Genomic DNA, 20,655 nt, shown 5'->3' on the forward strand with positions numbered 1-20,655 from the left:
GGTGCATGAAATTCGTGCATGGGCGGGAGGGGCTTCCTCAAACTGGCCTGCCCCCTCTCTCAGTCCAGGAGGATGTCCTCCAATGCAGGAGGTGACTGGGCTGATCTGGGGTAAGGCTCTGTCCCCATCACCCCGCTGCTGTTGCCATTGCCAGCGACTGCAGCTTCAGGCCCTCGGCCCTGGCTTCTTAGCGCTGGCCCCACCCCACACCCACTGGTTGGTGGGGGGCTATCTGGGGGCAGGCAGGCTGGGGGAGGGGCTGTGGGAGGTTGAGGCACAGCAGGTTGCACCCGTCCAGCCTCTGTGGAGGCGTGGCGCCTGGACTGGGCCCATGCTGCTGCCTCTGTGGCTGCCTCTGCGGATGGGGGTAGCACTGGGACTGGGCTGCGCTGCAGCCTGTCCCGTGCCACCTCTGCAAAAGGGGCCACGGCGCTGGACCAGTGGTGTTAGACCAGCCCGCCCCTCCTGTGTGAGCGCCGGACCAGCTCACCTCTCCCGTGTTGCGCCAGACCCTCACAGCCGCTGTGGCTTTGGATGGACGTCCGGAAGACTTCTGCCCTAATTAGCATATTGCCCTTTTATTAGTATAGATACTAGTGGCCCAGTGCACATTGAAAGGAAATTAATTAGAAGAAATATTTTAATATTGCTATTCGCCCTTTCTCTATAATAGAAGTTTCAGATGTGAAAGAAAATCACTGAAATGTATATAAAAATAATATATAAATTGATTAATAAATAATAACATGAGATAACAACAAAGACATGATATAAAAACAACATTGATAAAAACAATGACTGATAAATTGATTAAACTTATTCTAATATCTCCCTGTATACCACATTAAGAGTAAAAACACTTTCAGAGTGCTTGACTAATTTCCCTTCTGATGAAGTATTTACAACTTTAACTTTAACGCACATGCTCTTTAAACTTGAGAGAAAGCAACATACAACTGACCATGTCCAAAAACGGGTTCAGGTAGGAATATTCCTACTCTGTCTAGATTGGCGCCAGCGAGAGCTTTATATGTATTGCACATGCACGAGTCAACGTTTATTTTTAAATTGCCAGTGCACGTCATATGTACCAGACAGTCGGACGGACATACGGTCAGTCACTTAGCCTTTTATATATATAGATAGATTCTCTAACTTTGGTCAGTATAGGAGAAAGTTAATGATATTTTATGATTGCTGTGTGATATCATTTAACACTTAAAGTTAAGAATACTTTCCCTACCATAGATTTACCAGTAGTTATATTCAAATTTTTGTTGTTGTTAATCCTCACCTAAGGATTTTTTTCCATGGCTTTTCAGTGAGAATGGGAGGGAGGAAAGAACGGGGAGCGAGAAAGAGAAACATTGATGTGAGAGAGAAACATCAAAAGGGGGTGGGAAATGAACCCATAACCCAGGCACATGCCCATGACTGGGAATCAAACCCAAGACCCTTTGGTGCATGGGCCGACGCTCCAACCATTGAGCAACACCAGCCAGGGATATATTCAAATTTTTATCTGATGTTCCTTTAGAGCAGTGGTTCTCAACCTTCTGGCCCTTTAAATACAGTTCCTCATGTTGTGACCCAACCATAAAATTATTTCCGTTGCTACTTCATAACTATAATGTTGCTACTGTTATGAATCGTAATGTAAATATCTGATGGTCTTAGGCGACCCCTGTGAAAGGGTTGTTCGATCGCCAAAGGGGTTGCGACCCACAGGTTGAGAACCGCTGCTTTAGAGCCTGTTAAATTTTTGTGGGAGTTGGCTATCGTATAATATATACAACAAATCTTCTGGTGATTTAATCAACATAATTAAGCAAATCTTAAAGTTTTATATTGGTATAATTTTTAAAAATCTCTTATAGACTAGCAGATTTTTAAGGCCAAAACATTTTATTATTTCTTATGACTTAACAAGAAAAATAAAAATGGGGAGGGAGGAAAGAAAATAGATCAGTTCAGCTTGGTACTTTATTAAAATATAAGAAGAGATGAGATCTCTTCTTATGTGAGAATAGAAAAAGAAAAATTATTTTAAATAGGGGAACCGAATTAGCAAGTTATTTATATTGCTTACTATATCTTGCTTTAATATTATTCAGAATAGCAATTATTATTTTTCTTGCATTTTTATTGGGCCCCTATAATATCCCATTCATAGTCTTGAAATGAACATATGTAATGTTTTATAAACACATTATAAAACCAAACACAAAGGTTTTTGAGAATATCATATATCATTCAAGGCACTCCTATTGTTAGGACAGATAACTATAAGGTGACTTAAGATACATTAAGTACATGGTTATAAAGTTTTATCCATTGAACTGGAAGTTGTACAGAATTTCACAAGGAAAATTCAGTGATTAAGAACACAGACTCTGGAGGAGGCAGCAAGATGGCGGCATAGGTAAACACCGGAGACTGCTGCTGCAAACAACCACTTCAAAAATACAACTAAAAGACGGAACGGACATCACCCAGAACCACAGGAAGGCTGGCTGAGGAGAGACTCTTCAACTAGAAGGAAAGACAGCAGCGTGCCGAGGCTCAGAAGAGGCGCAGTGTGGAAAATTTAAAGGTGCAGAGGTGCGCGCACGGGGCGGGCTGGTGGCTGAGGACGCCGTTGTCGTTTTCAGTCGGGAGTGAGTCTCAGACTCTGGGCTCCAGATCCGGGCGAGTCTCTAGGGACTCAGACTCAGACAGGAGAAGCGGGATTGTCCGGCATCAGTTGGTACGTGAGGGCAGCTTTCTCTCCGAAGTTTGCAGCGGTTGCCGAGGTTCGAGAAGCAGAGCCTCTGGGAACGGGACTGAGAGCAGCCATAACTGCTCCCTCCACCAGCCCTGTTGATCCCGCTCCGCCCAAGCCCTGCGCAGAGCCATTTGCCGGATAGCCTCAGGCAAAGGCTAGATTAGCACCTCCCCAGAGGACAGAAGTTTTCCCACAGCTAATTCTCACAGACAGTCGGCCTGGTGGTCAAATCCCTCTAGTATTAACTACAACAATCAAGGCTTAACTAGAACAAGACTGCGCACAAAGACCACAAGGGGGTGCACCAAGGAAGCATAAAAAATTCGGAGACAAAAAAACATGACAGAAATGGAGGATATAGAGCTAAAAAACGCAATTTTGAGGGCTTTCAATAATTTGCTACAAGCTGCCAATAAACTTGATGAGAGCCTCATGAAAACTAATGAGACCCTCAATGCTATGATAAAGAAACAACTAGAAATCAAGCATACACTGACTGAAATAAAGAATATTATACCCAATAGCAGACCAGAGGAGCGCAAGAATCAAGCCAAAGATTTGAAATGCGAAGAAACTAAAAACACCCAACCGGAAAAGCAAAATGAAAAAAGAATCCGAAAGTGTGAAGATAGTGTAAGGAGCCTCTGGGACAGCTTCAAGTGCACTAATATCAGAATTATTGGGGTGCCAGAAGATGAGAGACAGCAAGATATTGAAAACCTATTTGAAGAAATAATGGCAGAAAACTTCCCCTACCTGGTGAAAGAAATGGACTTACAGGTCCAAGAAGCGCAGAGAACCCCAAACAAAAGGAATCCAAAGAGGACCACACCAAGACACATCATAATTAAAATGCCAAGAGCAAAAGACAAAGAGAGAATCTTAAAAGCAGCAAGAGAAAGAGACTCAATTACTTACAAGGGAATACCCATACGACTGTCAGCTGATTTCTCAACAGAAACTTTGCAGGCCAGAAGGGAATGGCAAGAAATATTCAAAGTGCTGAATACCAAGAACCTACAACCTACAGTACTTTATCCAGCAAAGCTATCATTCAGAATTGAAGGTCAGATAAAGAGCTTCACAGATAAGGAAAAGCTGAAGGAGTTCATCACCACTAAACCAGTATTATACGAAATGCTGAAAGGTATCCTTTAAGAAGAGGAAGAAGAAAAAGGTAAAGATACAAATAGTGAACAACAAACATGCATCTATCAACAAGTGAATCTAAGAATCAAGTGAATAAATAATCTGATGTACAGAATGAACTGGTGATTATAATGAATCAGGGACATAGAAAGGGAATGGACAGACTATTCTTGTGGGGGAAAGGGGAATGGGAGATGCGGGAAGAGACTGGACAAAAATCGTGCACCTATGGATGAGGACAGTGGGTGGGGAGTGAGGGCGGAGGGTGGGCGGGAACTGGGAGGAGGGGAGTTATGGGGGGGGGGAAAGAGGAACAAATGTAATCTGAACAATAAAGATTTAATTTAAAAAAAAAACAGACTCTGATAACAAGTGAATCTGGGTACGAGTATCAGTTTTACCATGTACTAAGTGTGTGACCTCAATTTTATCATCTGGAAAATAAAGGTTCTGTTAGTTTCTACTGCATACAGTTGTGAATATTAACACACGTGAAAATTTTAACATAATCATGGCACTTAGTAACTACTCAATAAATGCCAGTGAGGCAAAACAGATTCTTATCCTGGTCAAGTTATATTTAGCTTCTCTGTACTTTAGTCACTTCATTTTTTTAATGTTTTTATCTATTTTTAGAAAGAGAGGAAGGGAGATGAATGGAGAGATAGAAACATTGATGAGAGAGAAACATCGATTGGCTGCCTCCAGCATACCCCCAACTGGGGATTGAGTCCACAACCCCAGCTTGTGCCCTGACTGGGGATCGAACCAGCAACCTCTTGGTTCATGGGTTGACCGCTCAACCACTAAGCCACACTAGCTGGGCTCTTCATTTTTGAATTGGAATTAATAATATGTAGCCTTGTTAGAATAATCTTAAGTGATATGATATGTTTTTATTTATTTGTAATATGTTTTTTTATTGATGATACTTTTTTATAAAAGTACCTACCAAATAACAGGTGCTGAATAAATGTTGGCTCCTCTTTTTTCCCATTTCCATCATGAATACAGAAGCTAAATATTTGCCCTTAACCAATAAATAGAAGGGTAAAACTTATTTGCTTCCCTCTAGCCCTTTCATTCAGGCAATGCTGATTTTGAGAAGATTTTCAAGATGTAATTACAATGCTGTGGTTCCATTTTCTCTGGTCAGTGAAACTAACTACTTAGACTATATAACCAAGTAGGTAAAGGCAAAATGGAGCTGACTCTGATGACTTATTTAAAAAATACTGTGTGCTACAAATGATTCTGTACATTCTTACAAAACCTAAAATATTTTACTGTCCAGAAAAACTGTTATTACACCTGGTGTTTTCTGAAATGATGCACATTTATGACTTTCAAACTTTTTAAAAGCTTCTGTGGAACTCTGTTTAAATGTTGTTCAAAAGAAAAAGATGAAACCAGATTCTGCTCTATTTGCTGCAGGCTTGGGGAATACCTCAGTTCCACCCCACTGCCGCACTCCCAGCAAAGTGTGTTCCAGGGAGCATTATTTGATATGGCTGATCTAGGCAACATGGTATTTAAAGTTACATTTTCAGTTTCATGGTGAAATTGTCTACACTGGGAGATACATCAGAGCTATATTTCATTTTTATACTGTTTAAGAACTAGGATTCTCCCCCTGGCTGGTTTTGCTCAATGGATAGAGCATTGATCTGTGGACTGAAGGGTTCTGGGTTCTATTCTGATCAAGGACACATGCCTGGGTTGTGAGCTTGACCCCCAGTAGGGAGTGTCGCAGAAGACAGCCAATCAATGATTCTGTCTCATCACTGATGTTTCTAGCTCTCCCTTTCCCTTCCGTTCTGAAATTAATAAAATATATAAATATATGTATATGTATATGTGTATGTATATGTGTGTGTGTGCGCGCGCGTGTGTGCGTGTGTATATATATATATATATATATATATATATATATATATATATCATAAAAGCCTAAAGGCAGGCGGACATCCCCTGAGGGGTCCTGGACTGCGAGAGTGCACAGGCCGGGCTGAGGGTCCCCCCTACCCCATGTATGAATTTCATGCACCAGGCCTCTATTATAAATAAAGAACTAGGATTCTCTCATCTTGTTTAATCTTTATAACAACAGGCACATGTATTAAGGTCCTAGGGACTTAAAGAAAAGGGGATAAACCTTGCACACAAAAGATACTACTTTCTTCATCTCAAAGCTAACTACTAGGAGTCTGATCATTATTTTCTTAAAGGTAGAATATTTTGAATGACCATATTTGTGCATATGAACTTTTCACTGACTTCAATCTAGTTCATTGGTTGCTGGGCTTTAGTGTACGTAATGCTTATGGAGTTTTATATACAAACCCACATGCATTGTTATTGCAGGCAATGCAAATGATTTTCAAGGATGATTTTGACTGAAGCGCTAAATATTGTCTTATGTGTTAAATTAAAGCTTAATATCCAGAATAAGTTGCAACTTACCATATATACTTCCTCCCAAAAAATGAATACAGTGAAAATTTAAATGAGTAGTCTGCATTTGATTAGCTTTATACAATAAGGTTTTTAAAGCTTCCCTTTTTTCATTTTAAGATTTTCTACAGTACAATAATCTTTTAAAATGCTCATATTTACTAATACAGAACCTTTATTCTTTCAAGGACTTGAACTTTTTACTGCCATTTATTTACAATTGGAGGATGGTAAAAAATGCATTTAATACTAGATAGTATTTTAAGATCTGCCCTTCAGTAGGGAGACATGTCAAATATATACACAAAACTAGAAAACATAACTAATATAGGAAAGAAGTGTTATAGAGCAAAACAGGGGGAAAATTATCAATGTAGATTAGGTACAGTAAACTAAATCATATTAGAATTTTTCACAGTAACATCTTTTTTATTCTTGATAGGCAATTAAACAATAAAGTGTTCATTGCCCTGGTACAATGGTAATGATTTTTTTCTCCAAATTTGGTACTCTCTGTCTCTATCAGGAGGACTCTACAAACCAAAAAGTAAGTTTGAAATAGTCCCTAAAAGACTTCTACAAACAGCCAAAAGGAATGCCCATATGTCTTTATACTAAAATACTTATTACTTATTTGTTATTTATTAACATTTTTAAAATATCCCCATCCCCAGTTTTACTGAGATACAATTGGCATATAGCATTGTACATTATTTTAAGGTGTACAACATGATTTGATCTCCTCTATAATAATAAAAGCATAATATGCTAAATAGATCGGACATCCTTCCCGATGTCCTTCCTTCCGGACAAAGCCACAGCAGATGGGGGCTGAGGCAGAGGCAGCAGAGGCCCCTGGCTGCAGTGGTGACAGGTGGGGGCCAAGGCAGAGGTGGCCACTGTGGCGGTGGGGGCCAAGGCTCTTGCATGAATTTTGTGCACCGGGCCTCTGGTATATAATAAAAGCCTAATATGCTAAGTGTCCGACCATTCACCCATTCAGTCAGTCACTATGATGCACACTGACCACCAAGGGGCAAGGTGCTCCAACTGGTAGGTTAGCTTGCTGCTAGGGCCCAGCTGATTGGGACTGGGCAAGACGGGCTGGACACGTCTTGGAGCCCTCCTGTGCCCCCTCCCTGGCCCCAATTGTGCACCAGTGGGGTCCCTTGGCCTGGCCTGCACTCTCTCGAAATCCGGTACTTATCGGGGATTGTCGGAGAGTCGGTTTTGGCTCGATCCCCACAGGCCAGGCCAAGGGACCCCACCTGTGTATGAATCCGTGCGCCAGGCCTCTAGTATGTATATACTGCAAAATGATTACCACAGTAAATTTAGTTAACATCCTTCACTTCATATAGTTAGTGTTGTTTTTTTCCTTGTGATGAGAACTTTTAAGATGTACTCTCTTAGGAACTTTGAAATACATAAACAGTATTGTTAACTAGTCACCATGCTGTACATTCTATCCCTGGGACTTACTTATCTTATAACTGGAATTTGTACCATTTCATCCTTACTCCCCCACCTCTGGCTTCTACCAGTCTGTTCTCTGTTTCTGTAAGTTCAGCTTTTTTAGATTCCACAAAAAAGTGAGATCGTACACAGTATTTGTCTTTCTCTGTCTAACTTGTTTCACTTAGCATAATATTTTCAGGTCCATCCCATGTTGTCACAAATGGCAAGATTTCCTTTTTATGACTCCGTAATATTTCATTTTACATAATTAACAGAAGTGGAATTGCTGGATCACATGGTAGTTGTATGTTTAATTTTTTGAGGAACCTCCATTCCTTTTCCATAGTGGTTGTAACAGTTAACATTCCCACTAACAGTGTACCAGGGGTTCCTTATCTCCACGTTCATGTCAACACTTGTTATTTCTTGTTTTTTTAGTGATGACGTAAGGTGTGATATCTCTTGGTGGTTTTGATTTGCATTTCCCTGATGATTAGTGATGTTGAGTCATACTAATCTCTTTACTTCTTTTATCTAATTTTTCCTTAAGGTAATCCTGGAAAGTTGTTTTATTATTTCCTTTTTACATATGAGGAAATTATAACTTATGAGGAAATTAACAAAACAAATTACATGGCTAATGAATGGTGGAATCAGGATTTTGAAGCTATATCTGCATATTTCTATAAGTACCTGCTTTTATCCATTGCAGCATGAATCACCCATACAAATTAAGTTATTTTGAGCTTAACAACAACCAACCTGTGCTTTGTCAGGTACTATTATTCCCATTTGAGGCCTAGATTTTGAGTACCTTAGATAAGATCTAAGTAGCAATACCAGGATTTTGTTGTTCTTGATCTTATTTTTTTTCTTGCTTAGAAAATGTACTAATGAGAAACATTTCTAATACTAGATAAATTAGGTTTTACCAGAATAGTTTTAGGTTTATTTAACTTTCTTTAATTATTGTTTAGAGCATAGATTCTGGCAGCCAAGCTTTTCTCATAGAGTTCTCAAAAAATTAAATAAATTTTGAGCTATGACATGTTTTGAGATGCTCTGTTGAAACATAATAATAATAAAGCTAACCATTATGGAACACCTATTACACAGCAGGTACCATTTTAGCACTTTGTTGGCATTAACTAATCCTTACAATTGCCCTACTAGGAATATGTTTTTCCTATGTTTTACAATGAAGAAACAGAAGCACAATGAGTTAACAAATTGACCAAGGTTAACCCATTCTAAATGGCAATGGGATTAACATCCAGCAGTCTAGTGGCTCTGGAGTTCAAATACCTGTCTTTTACACTCTCTATACTGACTTTTCCCCAAATAATTTGAAGCATGTGTTTTCAAACTTACAGTATAGTCTATATTGCTTTATTTTTTAAATGGGTTGAAAATAATGACTGATATTACAAAGGACTGAAGAAAAATACATGCAGCATTGAATTATTATTTATTTTGGTGGTTACTGGAATTAAGTGACAGGCTGTAATTTCATATTTATCCACAAGATGGTGAAATTTTCATTAGTTTTTAATTTTTTGAAACCCATATAAATTGTTAATTTATAATTTGACACCATTTATTATAAGCACTTTAATTTCTTTTTACAGCCCATCTGCTGGCAAGGCCAAGATTAGAACAGCTCACAGGAGAATCATGATTTTGAATCACCCAGATAAAGGTAAGTAAAATTCTTATTTTTCATAATATGAGGATCAGAATCTGCTCTGAATTCTTTTCAGTTTACTTGAACTCATTATAAATAATTTATAGTTTAAATGGAAGTTAATATGCCAATGTATTGTGATGTTTCTTATAATAAACTAGAGGCCGGTGCATGGAGGTCCCTCGGCCTGGCCTGCACCCTCTCAAAATCCAGGACCCCTCGAGAGCTGGTTTCAGCTCGATCCCCACAAGCCAGGCCGAGGGACCCCACCAGTGCATGAATCTGTGCATTGGTCCTCTAGTATTCATATAAGGTCTTTGGTTAATCTCTTCCCACCCTCCCCCTTTCCTCTTCCCTCTGAGATTCATCAGTCTGTTCCATGTTTCCATGCCTGTGGTTTCAGCTCCTGTGTTGAGTGTCTCCCTCTAGTGGTCAGTGTGCATCATAGCAGTCAGCCGGTCGCTTAGGCTTTTATATATATACTAGAGGCCCAGTGCACAAAAATTTGTGCACTGGGGGGGGGGGCCCTCAGCCCGGCCTGTGCCCTCTCACAGTCTGGGACCCCTCGGGAGATAACGACCTGCTGGCTTAGGCCTGCTCCTGGGTGGCAGAGGGCAGGCCCAATCCCTAGGTGCAGCCCCTGGTCGGGCTCAGAGCAGGGCCGATTGGGGAGTTGGGGCGCCGCCCCCTGTCATGCACAGAGCAGGGCAGATCGGGAGGTTGCAATGCCACACTCAGTCATGCTCAGGGTATGGCTGATTGGGGGGTTGGGGCACCGCCCCCTAACACACTCAAGGCAGGGTCGATGGGGAGGTTGCGGAGCCACCCCCTGTCACGCACAGAGCAGGGCCGATCAGGGGGTTGGGGCGCTGCCCCCTGTCACGCACAGAGCAGGGACCACCATCAGGGGGGTTGGGGCGCTGCCCGCTGTCACGCACAGAGCAGGGACCACCATCAGGGGGGTTGGGGCTCCGTACCCTGTCACGCACAGAGCAGGGCCAATCAGGGGGTTGGGCGCTGCCCCCTGTCATGCACAGAGCAGGGCCCATCAGGGGGTTGGGGAGCTCCCCTCTGTCACACACAGAGTAGGGCCAATAGGGGAGTTAGGGCACTGCCCTCTATCACCCACAGAGCAGGGCCGATCAGGGGGTTGGGGCACCGCCACTGTCACACTCAGGGCAGGGCCGATGGGGAGGTTATGGCTCTACCCTGTCACACACAGAGCAGGGCCTGTGCGGGGGGGGGGGCGGGGGGGGGGGGGCGTTGGGGCGCCACACCCTGTCACACACAGAGCAGGGCTGATCAGGGGGTTGGGGTGCCGCACCCTGTCACACACAGAGCCGCAGGGCGATCAGGGGGTTTGGGCGCTGCCCCCTGTCACGCTGATCCGGTGCCAGGAGGCCTTGCAGCTCCGCTGATCCCGGTGCTGGGAGGCATATTACCCTTTTACTATATAGGATAGAGGCCTGGGGGCCGACTGGTTTGCCCTGAAGGGTGTCCTGGATCAGGGTGGGGGTCCCCACTGGGGTGCCTGGCCAGCCTGGATGAGGTGATGATGGCTGTTTGCAGCTGGTCACACACCCTTCAGGGTGGGGGTCCCCACTGGGGTGCCTGGCCAGTCTGGGTGAGGGGCTGAGAGCTGCTTTCAGGCTGGCGGTTGTTGATTGAAGCTCCCAACCACTCCTTTTTTTTATTTTATTCTGGGCTAGCTTTAGCTCTGGCTCTAGCTCTGAGAGCAGGTATCTGGTTTGTTTCGGTTCTATAATTGAAACAATGTATAACTCCAGCTCTGAGATCCTGGCCTATATTTGTTAGAATGTTTCAAACTGCCAGCTCAGAGGCCGGCAAGGCAGGCGGGGAACGTTGCAGTCTGCAGTCACTGGAGCAAGCAAGCCTCATGTTCGCATCCAGCTGCCTGGCTGCCGGCTGCCATCTTGGCTGACAGTTAATTTGCATAAAGATATGCTGATTAGCCAAGGGAAGGGTAGCGGTCATATGCCAATTACCATGTTTCTCTTTTATTAGTGTAGACTAGAGGCCCAGTGCACAAAAATTTGTGCACTCGGCGGGGGGGGTCCCTCAGCCTGGCCTGTGCCCTCTCACAGTCTGGGACCCCTCGGGAGATAACGACCTGCTGGCTTAAGCCTGCTCCTGGGTGGCAGAGGGCAGGCCCAATCCCTAGGTGCAGCCCCTGGTCGGGCTCAGAGCAGGGCCGATTGGGGAGTTGGGGCGCCGCCCCCTGTCATGCACAGAGCAGGGCGGATCTGGAGGTTGCGATGCCACCCTCAGTCACGCTCAGGGTAGGGCTGATTGGGGGGTTGGGGCACCCCCCCCATCACACTCAAGGCAGGGTCGATGGGGAGGTTGCGGCGCCACCCCCTGTCATGCACAGAGCAGGGCCGATCAGGGGGTTGTGGCGCTGCCCCCTGTCATGCACAGAGCAGGACCTATCAGGGGGGTTGGGGCTCCGGACCCTGTCACGCACAGATCAGGGCCAATCAGGGGGTTGGGGAGCTCCCCCCTGTCATGCACAGGGCAGGGCCCATCAGGGGGTTGAGGAGCTCCCCCCTGTCACCCACAGAGCAGGGCCCATCAGGGGGTTGAGGAGCTCCCCCCTGTCACTCAACAGAGTAGGGCCGATAGGGGAGTTAGGGCACTGCCTCCTGTCAGACACACACAGCAGGGCGGATCAGGGGGTTGGGGCGCCGCCACTGTCACACTCAGGGCAGGGCCGATGAGGAGGTTATGGCTCTACCCTGTCACTCACAGAGCAGGGCCTGTAGGGGGGGGGGGGGGGCGTTGGGGCGCCGCACCCTGTCACACAGAGCCGCAGGGCGATCAGGGGGTTTGGGTGCTGCCCCGTCACGCTGATCCGGTGCCAGGAGGCCTCGCGACTCCGCTGATCCTGGTGCTGGGAGGCATATTACCCTTTTACTATATAGGATAGAGGCCTGGGGGCCGGCTGGTTTGCCTGAAGGGTGTCCTGGATCAGGGTGGGGGTCTCCACTGGGGTGCCTGGCCAGTCTGGGTGAGGAGCTGAGGGCTGCTTTCAGGCTGGCAATTGACTGAAGCTCCCAACCACTCCTTTTTTTTTCTTTTTTTATTCTGGGCCAGGTTTAGCTCTGGTTCTAGCTCTGAGGCTTCCGCTGCTATAATCGAAACAATGTATAACTCTAGCTCTGAGATCCCGGCTGGCTGAAAGCTGGTTTCTGGGGTTTTCTTTAGCTTCTATATTGGCAACATAGTTTCTTAGAGTTGTAGCTCAGAGGCTGGCAAGTCAGGCGGGGAACGTTGCAGTCTGCAGTCACTGGAGCAAGCAAGCCTCATGTTCGCTTCCAGTTGCCTGGCTGCCGCCATCTTGGCTTACAGTTAATTTGCATGAGGGTATGCTGATTAGCCAATGGGAAGTGTAGCGGTTGTATGCCAATTACCATGTTTCTCTTTTATTAGTGTAGATACTAGAGGCCCAGTGCACGAAATTTGTGCACAGCGGGGGGGGGGGGTGGTATGTCCCTCAGCCCAGCCTGCACCCTCTCCAATCTGAGATCCCTCAAGGGATGTCTGATGGCCCGGTGTGGGATTGGGCCTAAAGGGGCATTCAGACATCCCTCTCACAATCCAGGACTGCTGGCTCCCAACCATTCGCCTTTCTGCCTGCCTGATTGCCCCTAACCGCTTCTGCCTGCCAGCCTGATCACACCCTAACCACTCCCCTGCCAGCCTGATCAATACCTAACTGCTCCGCTGCCAGCCCAATTGCCCCCAACTGCCCTCCCCTGCAGGCCTGGCCGCCTCTAACTGTCCTCTCCTGCTGGCCTAGTCACCCGCAACTGCCCTCCACTGCAGGCCTGGTCACCCCCAACTGCCCTCCCCTGCAGTCCTGGTCTCCACCAACTGCCCTCCATTGCCGGCCCGGTCACCCCCAACTGCCCTCCCCTGCTGGCCTAGTCCCTCCCAACTGCCCTCCCCTGCTGGCCTGGTTGCCCCCAACTGCCCTCCCCTGCTGGCCTGGTCCCCCCCAACTGCCCTCCCCCTGCTGGCCTGATCAACACCTAACTGCTCCCCTCCCAGCCTGATTGCCCCCAACTGCCCTCCCCTGCAGGCCTGGTCACCCCCAACTGCCCTCCCCCTGCTGGCCTGATCGACACCTAACTGCTCCCCTGCTGGCCTGATTGCCCCCAACTGCCCTCCCCTGCTGGCCTGATTGCCCCCAACTGCCCTCCCCTGCAGGCCTGGTCCTCTCTTGCTGCCCTCCCCTGCAGGGCTGGTTGCCCCCAACTGCCCTCCCCTGCTGGCCTGGTTGCCCCCAATTGCCCTCCCCTGCAGGGCTGGTTGCCCCCAACTGCCCTCCCCTGCCAGCCTGGTCCTCTCTTGCTGCCCTCCCCTGCTGGTCTGGTTGCCCCCAACTGCCCTCCCCTGCTGGCCTGGTTGCCCCCAACTGCCCTCCCATGCAGGGCTGGTTGCCCCCAACTGCCCTCCCCTGCTGGCCTGATCCCCCCCAACTGCCCTCCCCTGCTGGCCTGGTCCTCTCTTGCTGTCCTCCCATGCAGGCCTGGTTGCCCCCAAGTGCCCTCCCCTGCCGGCCATCTTGTGTCCACATGGGGGCAGCCATCTTGTGTGTTGGAGTGATGGTTAATTTGCATATTACTCTTTCATTAGATAGGACTAGAGGCCCTATGCACAAAAATTTGTGCACTCGGGGGGTCCCTCAGTCCGGCCTATGCCCTCTTGCAGTGTGGGACCCCTTGGAGGATGTCCACCCCAGTGGAAATCCTCATCCTATGGAGGTTTGGCCAGCCTGGCTTAGGGACTGATGGCTGTTTTCAGGCTGGCCACATCCCCTTTAGGGTGGGGGGTCCCCACTGGGGTGCCTGGTCAGTCTGGGTGAGGGGCTGAGGGCCGTTTTCAGGCTGGCCAAGTACCCTGCCGATGTAAACTCACAGCCTCTCCTTTTTTCTTTTTCTTTTTTTTATTCTGGGATTTATTTACCTTCTATAGTTGACACTTTGTTGCCTTTAGTGGAGGCCTGCGGAAAGCTTGGCTTCCTTCATCTCCAGGGGCAACCCACTCCTGCTCGCTCCAACTCTGTGGCCACGGCTTGCTGAAAGCAGGTATCAGGTTTGTTTACCTTCTATAATTGAAACTTTGTTGCTTTCACTGGAGCGCAGAGCTGGCTCCTGCTCGCTCCAGCTCTGTGGCCATGGCTGGCTGAAAGCAGGTATCTGGGGTTTATTTACCTTCTATAATTGAGACTTTGTTGCTTTCATTGGAGCTCAGAGCCAGGCCGCCACAGCCAGGGAAGCTTGGCTTCCTCCATCACTGGAGCAAGCAAGCCTCCTGCTCACTCCAGCTCCGTGGCTGCCGGCCGCCATCTTGTTTGGGTTAATTTGCATATAGTCGCTCTGATTGGCTGGTGGGCGTGGCTTAGGGCATAGCGAAGGTACAGTCAATTACCATCTTTGTCTTTTATTAGTGTAGACCAGAGGCCCGTTGCATGAACAGATTCGTGCAATAGGCCTTCACTTCCCCTGGCTGCTGGCACCGGTTTTCCTCCCGCACCCTTGACCCAGGCTTTCGCTCCGGAGCCTTCAGTCTTCGCTCCGCCACTTTGCCCCTACATATGCAAATTAACCGCCATCTTTGTTGGGTTAATTTGCATACTCTCCTGGTTGGCTGGTGAGCTTAGCGGAGGGACGGTTAATTTACATGCTTGTCTATTATTAGGTAAGACTAGAGGCCAGGTGCACAACATTGGTGCACTGGGGGGTGGGGGGGTTCCTCAGCCCAGCCTGTGCTCTTTCACAGTCCGGGAGCCCTCAGGGGATGTCTGACTGATGGCTTAGGCCTGCTTCCTGCCAGGCTCCCACCACTGCTGCTGTGCTTGCCAGCCGTGAGCCTGGCTTCTGGCTGAGCGGTGCTCCCCCTGTGATAGTGCACTGACCACCAGGGGGCAGCTCCTGCATTGAGCGTCTGCCCCCTGGTGGTCAGTGCATGTCATAGTGACCGGTCATTCCGCCGTTCAGTAGATTTGCATATTATCCTTTTATTATATAGGATAGATGAGGCTTTAGATTGATGTTCAGTGACCCACAGAAGTAGCGGGGGTATATTCTCAGCTTTTAAGAACTTAGTTACTGATTTTTATGTAGGAATACCTCACCCCTGTTTGAAGCTGCTAACATTTTGACTAAGAAAGAGAAAACGTGAGTTGTATATTTTCTGATTATGTAAACTGATTTGTGCAACATGAATTATATTTGTTTAACCTTAAATATAAAAGCACAATATTTAGAGGATGTCCTCTAAATCTCTGAATGTGATATGTCATAGATGATTCTGAATGTCTTAATTTTATTCTGGAAGGCTCTGAGGCTGAGCCATTTATTTTTAACTGGCCAGGTTTTTAATGTAAATTTATCTTACAGAAAGACAATTATTATAACTTTAACTACACTACAGCTGCTTGAGAGTGAAAGCCCATATGTTCATTACTGTTTCTGCTCTAAAATAACAGATGGTAGAAAGTTGCACTGTATTTCAGAAGTCAAGGTGGGGAGTTGGGGGAGAAAAGAGAAGTGTTCTTTGGATTCTTAATTTAGACTTTCAGTTTTATAATTATTTTGAAAAAAATTAAAAAAAAATTTTGGATTCATACCCATCCTAACTGACACCAAAAATAAGACTTTTTATTTCCCCCAGCTTTCCCACTTAATTACTTACTATAAAAATTCTTTTTACTAAACATTATCTCCTTTGGTTTTTGCTCTTGCTGTTTTTAGTGTGAATAAACAAGGGAATAAACTTTGAAATGAGGTTTTTCTTAAAATTTCTAAACAGCTTCAACAGTTACTGAAAGATCCACTCAACTAATTAACTTTGTATTGTGGGCTTTCAGAGTAATTGCCTCAGAAAGAAAAGTGGTTAAGTGCCTCCTTGAAGCCTTCTGTCTCCTAAATATTCTCTGTCCCTTCTAAGTTTAGTGTATGCCCTTCTTTTATTGATCGCAGTAGGATCAGGCACTCATCTTTTAGATGATTGACAGATTATTGATTGTGCCTATTGGCAAGGAAGCAAGTTCTAAAATGTATCTAAGAGAATATGTATTTTTAGATATCTTCAGTAAAAAAAGAAAATGTTTATATATCTTATGAGTCATTCATGTTTAAAGAATTAATAACTTGACTTATTCTGAGATTGTATACTTATCAGAGTTGGATTTGTATGCTTATCAGAGGTATTGTTGACTGCTTATAGCATATTTACTAATATCCTCCTGTCTGTCCCTGAGTGGGTAGCAGGTGTGAGGGCCTGGAAGTAGGAGGCCAGCATTTTTCTGTCTTCTAGTTAGCAACAGCCTAAACACTCTCCTTAACCTCTCCAAATGTCAATTTCATTATCTACAAAACAAAGTGATTTATTTTTAAAGCCCTTTTTGATTATATGATATATTTTTATATACCTATTTAATTAATGAAGAACCTATATCATATATTTCTATTCAGATCACATTTTTAATTTAATAAAGATTCTTTTAATCTTTTTTAGATTATTGTCCCCTATAAGAATGTACTGACAACTGTGTACACTTGCTCATATAATTGCTCATTCACCTAAAATTGTAAAGTATTTGGATTTAAGACATTTCATAAAGTTCCTAAAACTTATTCGTATACACATACTTAAGAATTTCCTCTCTAGTAAAAGTATGGTGAATTAATGAATACTGGAACTACTGTAGGGAAAGAACTTGTGTATGATAGAGTTGGGAGATGATAGGTTATAAATCTGTAAATTGTCTTGTAAGAAGGAAGGTTGTTTTATTTTGTTTTTAATGGGAAGAAGATAACCAATTTTAAATAAAAATGTCTGATTTTCCTTGGAGAGAAAGCCAGGAGTATTTGAGGAAGTATGAGACTGGCCAACTCCTTTCAAAAAATCATTTGAAATTTTTACAATTACAGTTGACATTCAATATTATATTAATTTCAGGTGTATAGCATAGTGGTTAGACATTTATATAACTTACAAAGTGATCCCCGCCCCCATGAGTTTAGTATCTACTTAGCACCATACATAGATATTACAATATTATTGCCTATATTTCTTCTGTTGTACCTTACATCCTGTGACTATTTTATAACTGCCAATTTGCACTTCTTAGTTCCTTCATCTAGCTCCCCAGCAGCCCTCCCATTATCCCATTTTGTTCTTGGTATCTATGAATTTGTTTATGTTTCATTTATTTATTTTGTTCTTCAGATTCCACATATAAGTGAAATCATATGGTATTTATCTCTCTCTGTCTGACTTATTTCACTTAGCATAATATCCTGTAGTTCCACAAGAAAGTGTACTCTTAATTTTGCCTCCCCTTTTTATAATTCTTCACCATGTTTGTTTTGGCCAAATCGGAGTGTTACAGGTGGTTGCAAAAATTTAAATCCTGTACCCAATGCTTCTGAAATTCATGAAATGTTCCCCTACCTCTACTCCTCCACTACCCCAAGAGATTTTCTGTTGGATTTGCTACCTGATGGTAAAATAAAGTTAGAACTTCAAATGTGTAATCAACTGTAATTTATTACACATATCATTATCAGCATGTGCAAAGAAAGTGACACCAGAAAATTAAGTGTGAGAAATGGCCAAAAATTAATCTTATGTAACCAGTTTTAAATGAGCATTAAGATGTGTTTTGGTAGAAAAGAAAATTTTGCTATTTTAATTTAATTAGATAAAAGGTTAATTAATGTAGTAAAAAAATTAGATCTAATGCTTTTAGACTAATATCTTTTAAATTATGCTTTTTCAATTGCTGAAGAAAGCAGTTTCTTGTTATGAAATTAGTAGTTTGATATTTATGCCCAATGACTATAGAAAGGAGGACAGACTAAGTCAGTGATGGCGAACCTATGACACGCGTGTCAGAGGTGACATGCGAACTCATTTTTTTGGTTGATTTTTCTTTGTTAAATGGCATTTAAATATATAAAATAAATATCAAAAATATAAGTCTTTGTTTTACTATGGTTGCAAATATCAAAAAATTTCTGTATGTGACACGGCACCAGAGTTAAGTTAGGGTTTTTCAAAATGCTGACACGCCTAGCTCAAAAAGTTCGCCATCACTCAAAACTGTAGAACCACAGAGATATCTTAGAGGCTATGTAATCCATTCAAAGTGTAGTCCACCTATTCATGCCAGAACACACTTTGTTACCTATGTGTAACAAATTACTAGTAAAAACAAAAACCAAAAGCAAGCATTTAGAACAGCAATTTTCAACCAGTGTGCCACAAGAATTTTTAAAACATGCAATACCTGGGCTGCCATTAGCTGAGCATTTCCTTCACTACAAGCCTTTGTTTGCCAACCACTCTTGCTTGTGAGAGTGGTTCAAAACCTACAGGTACCCTCCTGCCCTTTAAGAAAAAAAAAGAAAACTTGCAAACATGCAGTACCTGACTATTTAGTCAGGGACACTGACCTCTTTTTCCTGGTATTGTCAAATAAAAAAATGACAGTAGCTAACACAACAATAACTGTCTGGTGTGAATGCCCTGTCTTGAACTATAAATATATGTCATATAATAGAGTTGTATCTTACTGGTAGCGTGGCATAATAAGGTTGCATCTTATTGGTTAATTCTTGGTACCAGAAATCCTTATATACAAGGATAGACAGCTAATTTTTAAAAAATATATTTTTATTTATTTCAGAGAGGAAAGGAAAGGGAGACAAAGATAGAAACATCAATGATGAGAGAGAATCATTGATCGGCGGCCTGCTGTACACCCCCTATTGGAGATTGATCCCACAACCCAGCATAGGCCCTACCTGGAATTGAACCATAATCTCCTGGTTCATAGGTTGATGCTCAACCACTGAGCCATGCCGGCCCAGCCACCTAATTTTTTAAAAACTCACTTTGCAGCAATAAAAGTAGGTAATTACTATATTTTTTAAAAATCAATAAAAATTATACCTATTTTTATGGTCAGATTAGTAAAAGAATATATTTTTTAGTGTGCCCCAGAATTTTAGTAATTAGTTTGTGTGCCCTGAGATGAAAAGTTGAAAATTGCTCATTTAGAAAAATTTATAGCGATTTTACATTACCATGACATCCAAATGTGGGGTAGTTTGCATTGTGTAAAACTATTGGTCTAACACAGAGTGGAAAAAAAACTTTTAAGTGCTTTTTGACCATAGTTTGAGGCACACTGATCTAAATCAATGCTGCCTCCTAAGTCAAGTTTCTGCTCTCTTACGAAAAACAGCCTGATCGCTCTCCTTAAAGATTTTTAGTGATGGAGAGCTTCCTGTTTTTGCAAGGCAGCCCTCTGGTAGGCAGCTCTAACTACTAGAAAGTTCTTCCTTACATTCAGTTAATATTTGCCTGCCTGCAGCATGAGATTCTCAATCTTTTTCCATGTAAGTCTCCTTTCAATGAACATACTATTCTCTTCTGTAATAGTATTTAAATCAATATTAGATTAAGTATTGCGATTAAAAACAAATCAAAGTGATAATTATATTGTTGAATGGATTTTTCTGATTACTCTCCTTGTAATAAAAGAACCTAAATTTGACATGAAGCCTTGGTAATAATATATTACAATTTATTACAGTATTTTACACTTATAAGATGAAATGCAAACATTTAGAAAAAGAAAGGTGATCACCAAGAGTCAACATGAATTCAGTAAAAAGAGAGTGATGCCTAATTAGCTCAAATTTCTCTTTTGATAGATGTATTTAGACTGTTATTGGTTTCAGAGGGTTCATCTTTCCTTTCCTTTCATTTCAACATGTTAATTAGATTAAAGGCATTGTATTTGAGTTCATTATTTTTTTAAAATTTTTTATTGATTAATTGATTACATATGTGTCCTTATCCCCACATTACCCCCTATTCCCCCCACTCATGCCCTCATTCCCCCCCCCCCCCATTGTCCGTGTCCATTAGTTAGGCCTATATGCTTGCATATAAGTCCTTTGATTGATCTTTCCCCCTTACCCCCACCCTCCCTGACCTTCCCTCCAAGGCCCAACGGTTCGATTGATGCCTCTCCGTCTCTGGATCTGTCCTTGTTCATCAGTTTATGTTGTTCTCATTTTTTTATAAAAATATTATTTTAGCA

General features: G+C 43.6%; 1 protein-coding gene across 2 annotated transcripts in view; it reads left to right on the forward strand.

The window, feature by feature from the left end:
• DNAJC15 (DnaJ heat shock protein family (Hsp40) member C15) overlaps nucleotides 1-20,655 on the forward strand; it is a 94,007-nt gene that overhangs the window by 57,060 nt on the left and 16,292 nt on the right. For both annotated transcript variants that reach the window (XM_070409019.1, XM_070409018.1), the window contains exon 5: nucleotides 9,454-9,524. In XM_070409019.1, the coding sequence (XP_070265120.1) occupies nucleotides 9,454-9,524 (71 nt within the window). The remainder of the gene's footprint in view (nucleotides 1-9,453; nucleotides 9,525-20,655) is intronic.

This window comes from Myotis yumanensis, unplaced genomic scaffold, assembly GCF_028538775.1.
Source record: "Myotis yumanensis isolate MYYU_CA2020_CCGP unplaced genomic scaffold, mMyoYum1.0.hap1 SCAF_3, whole genome shotgun sequence".
Lineage (NCBI taxonomy): Eukaryota > Metazoa > Chordata > Mammalia > Chiroptera > Vespertilionidae > Myotis > Myotis yumanensis.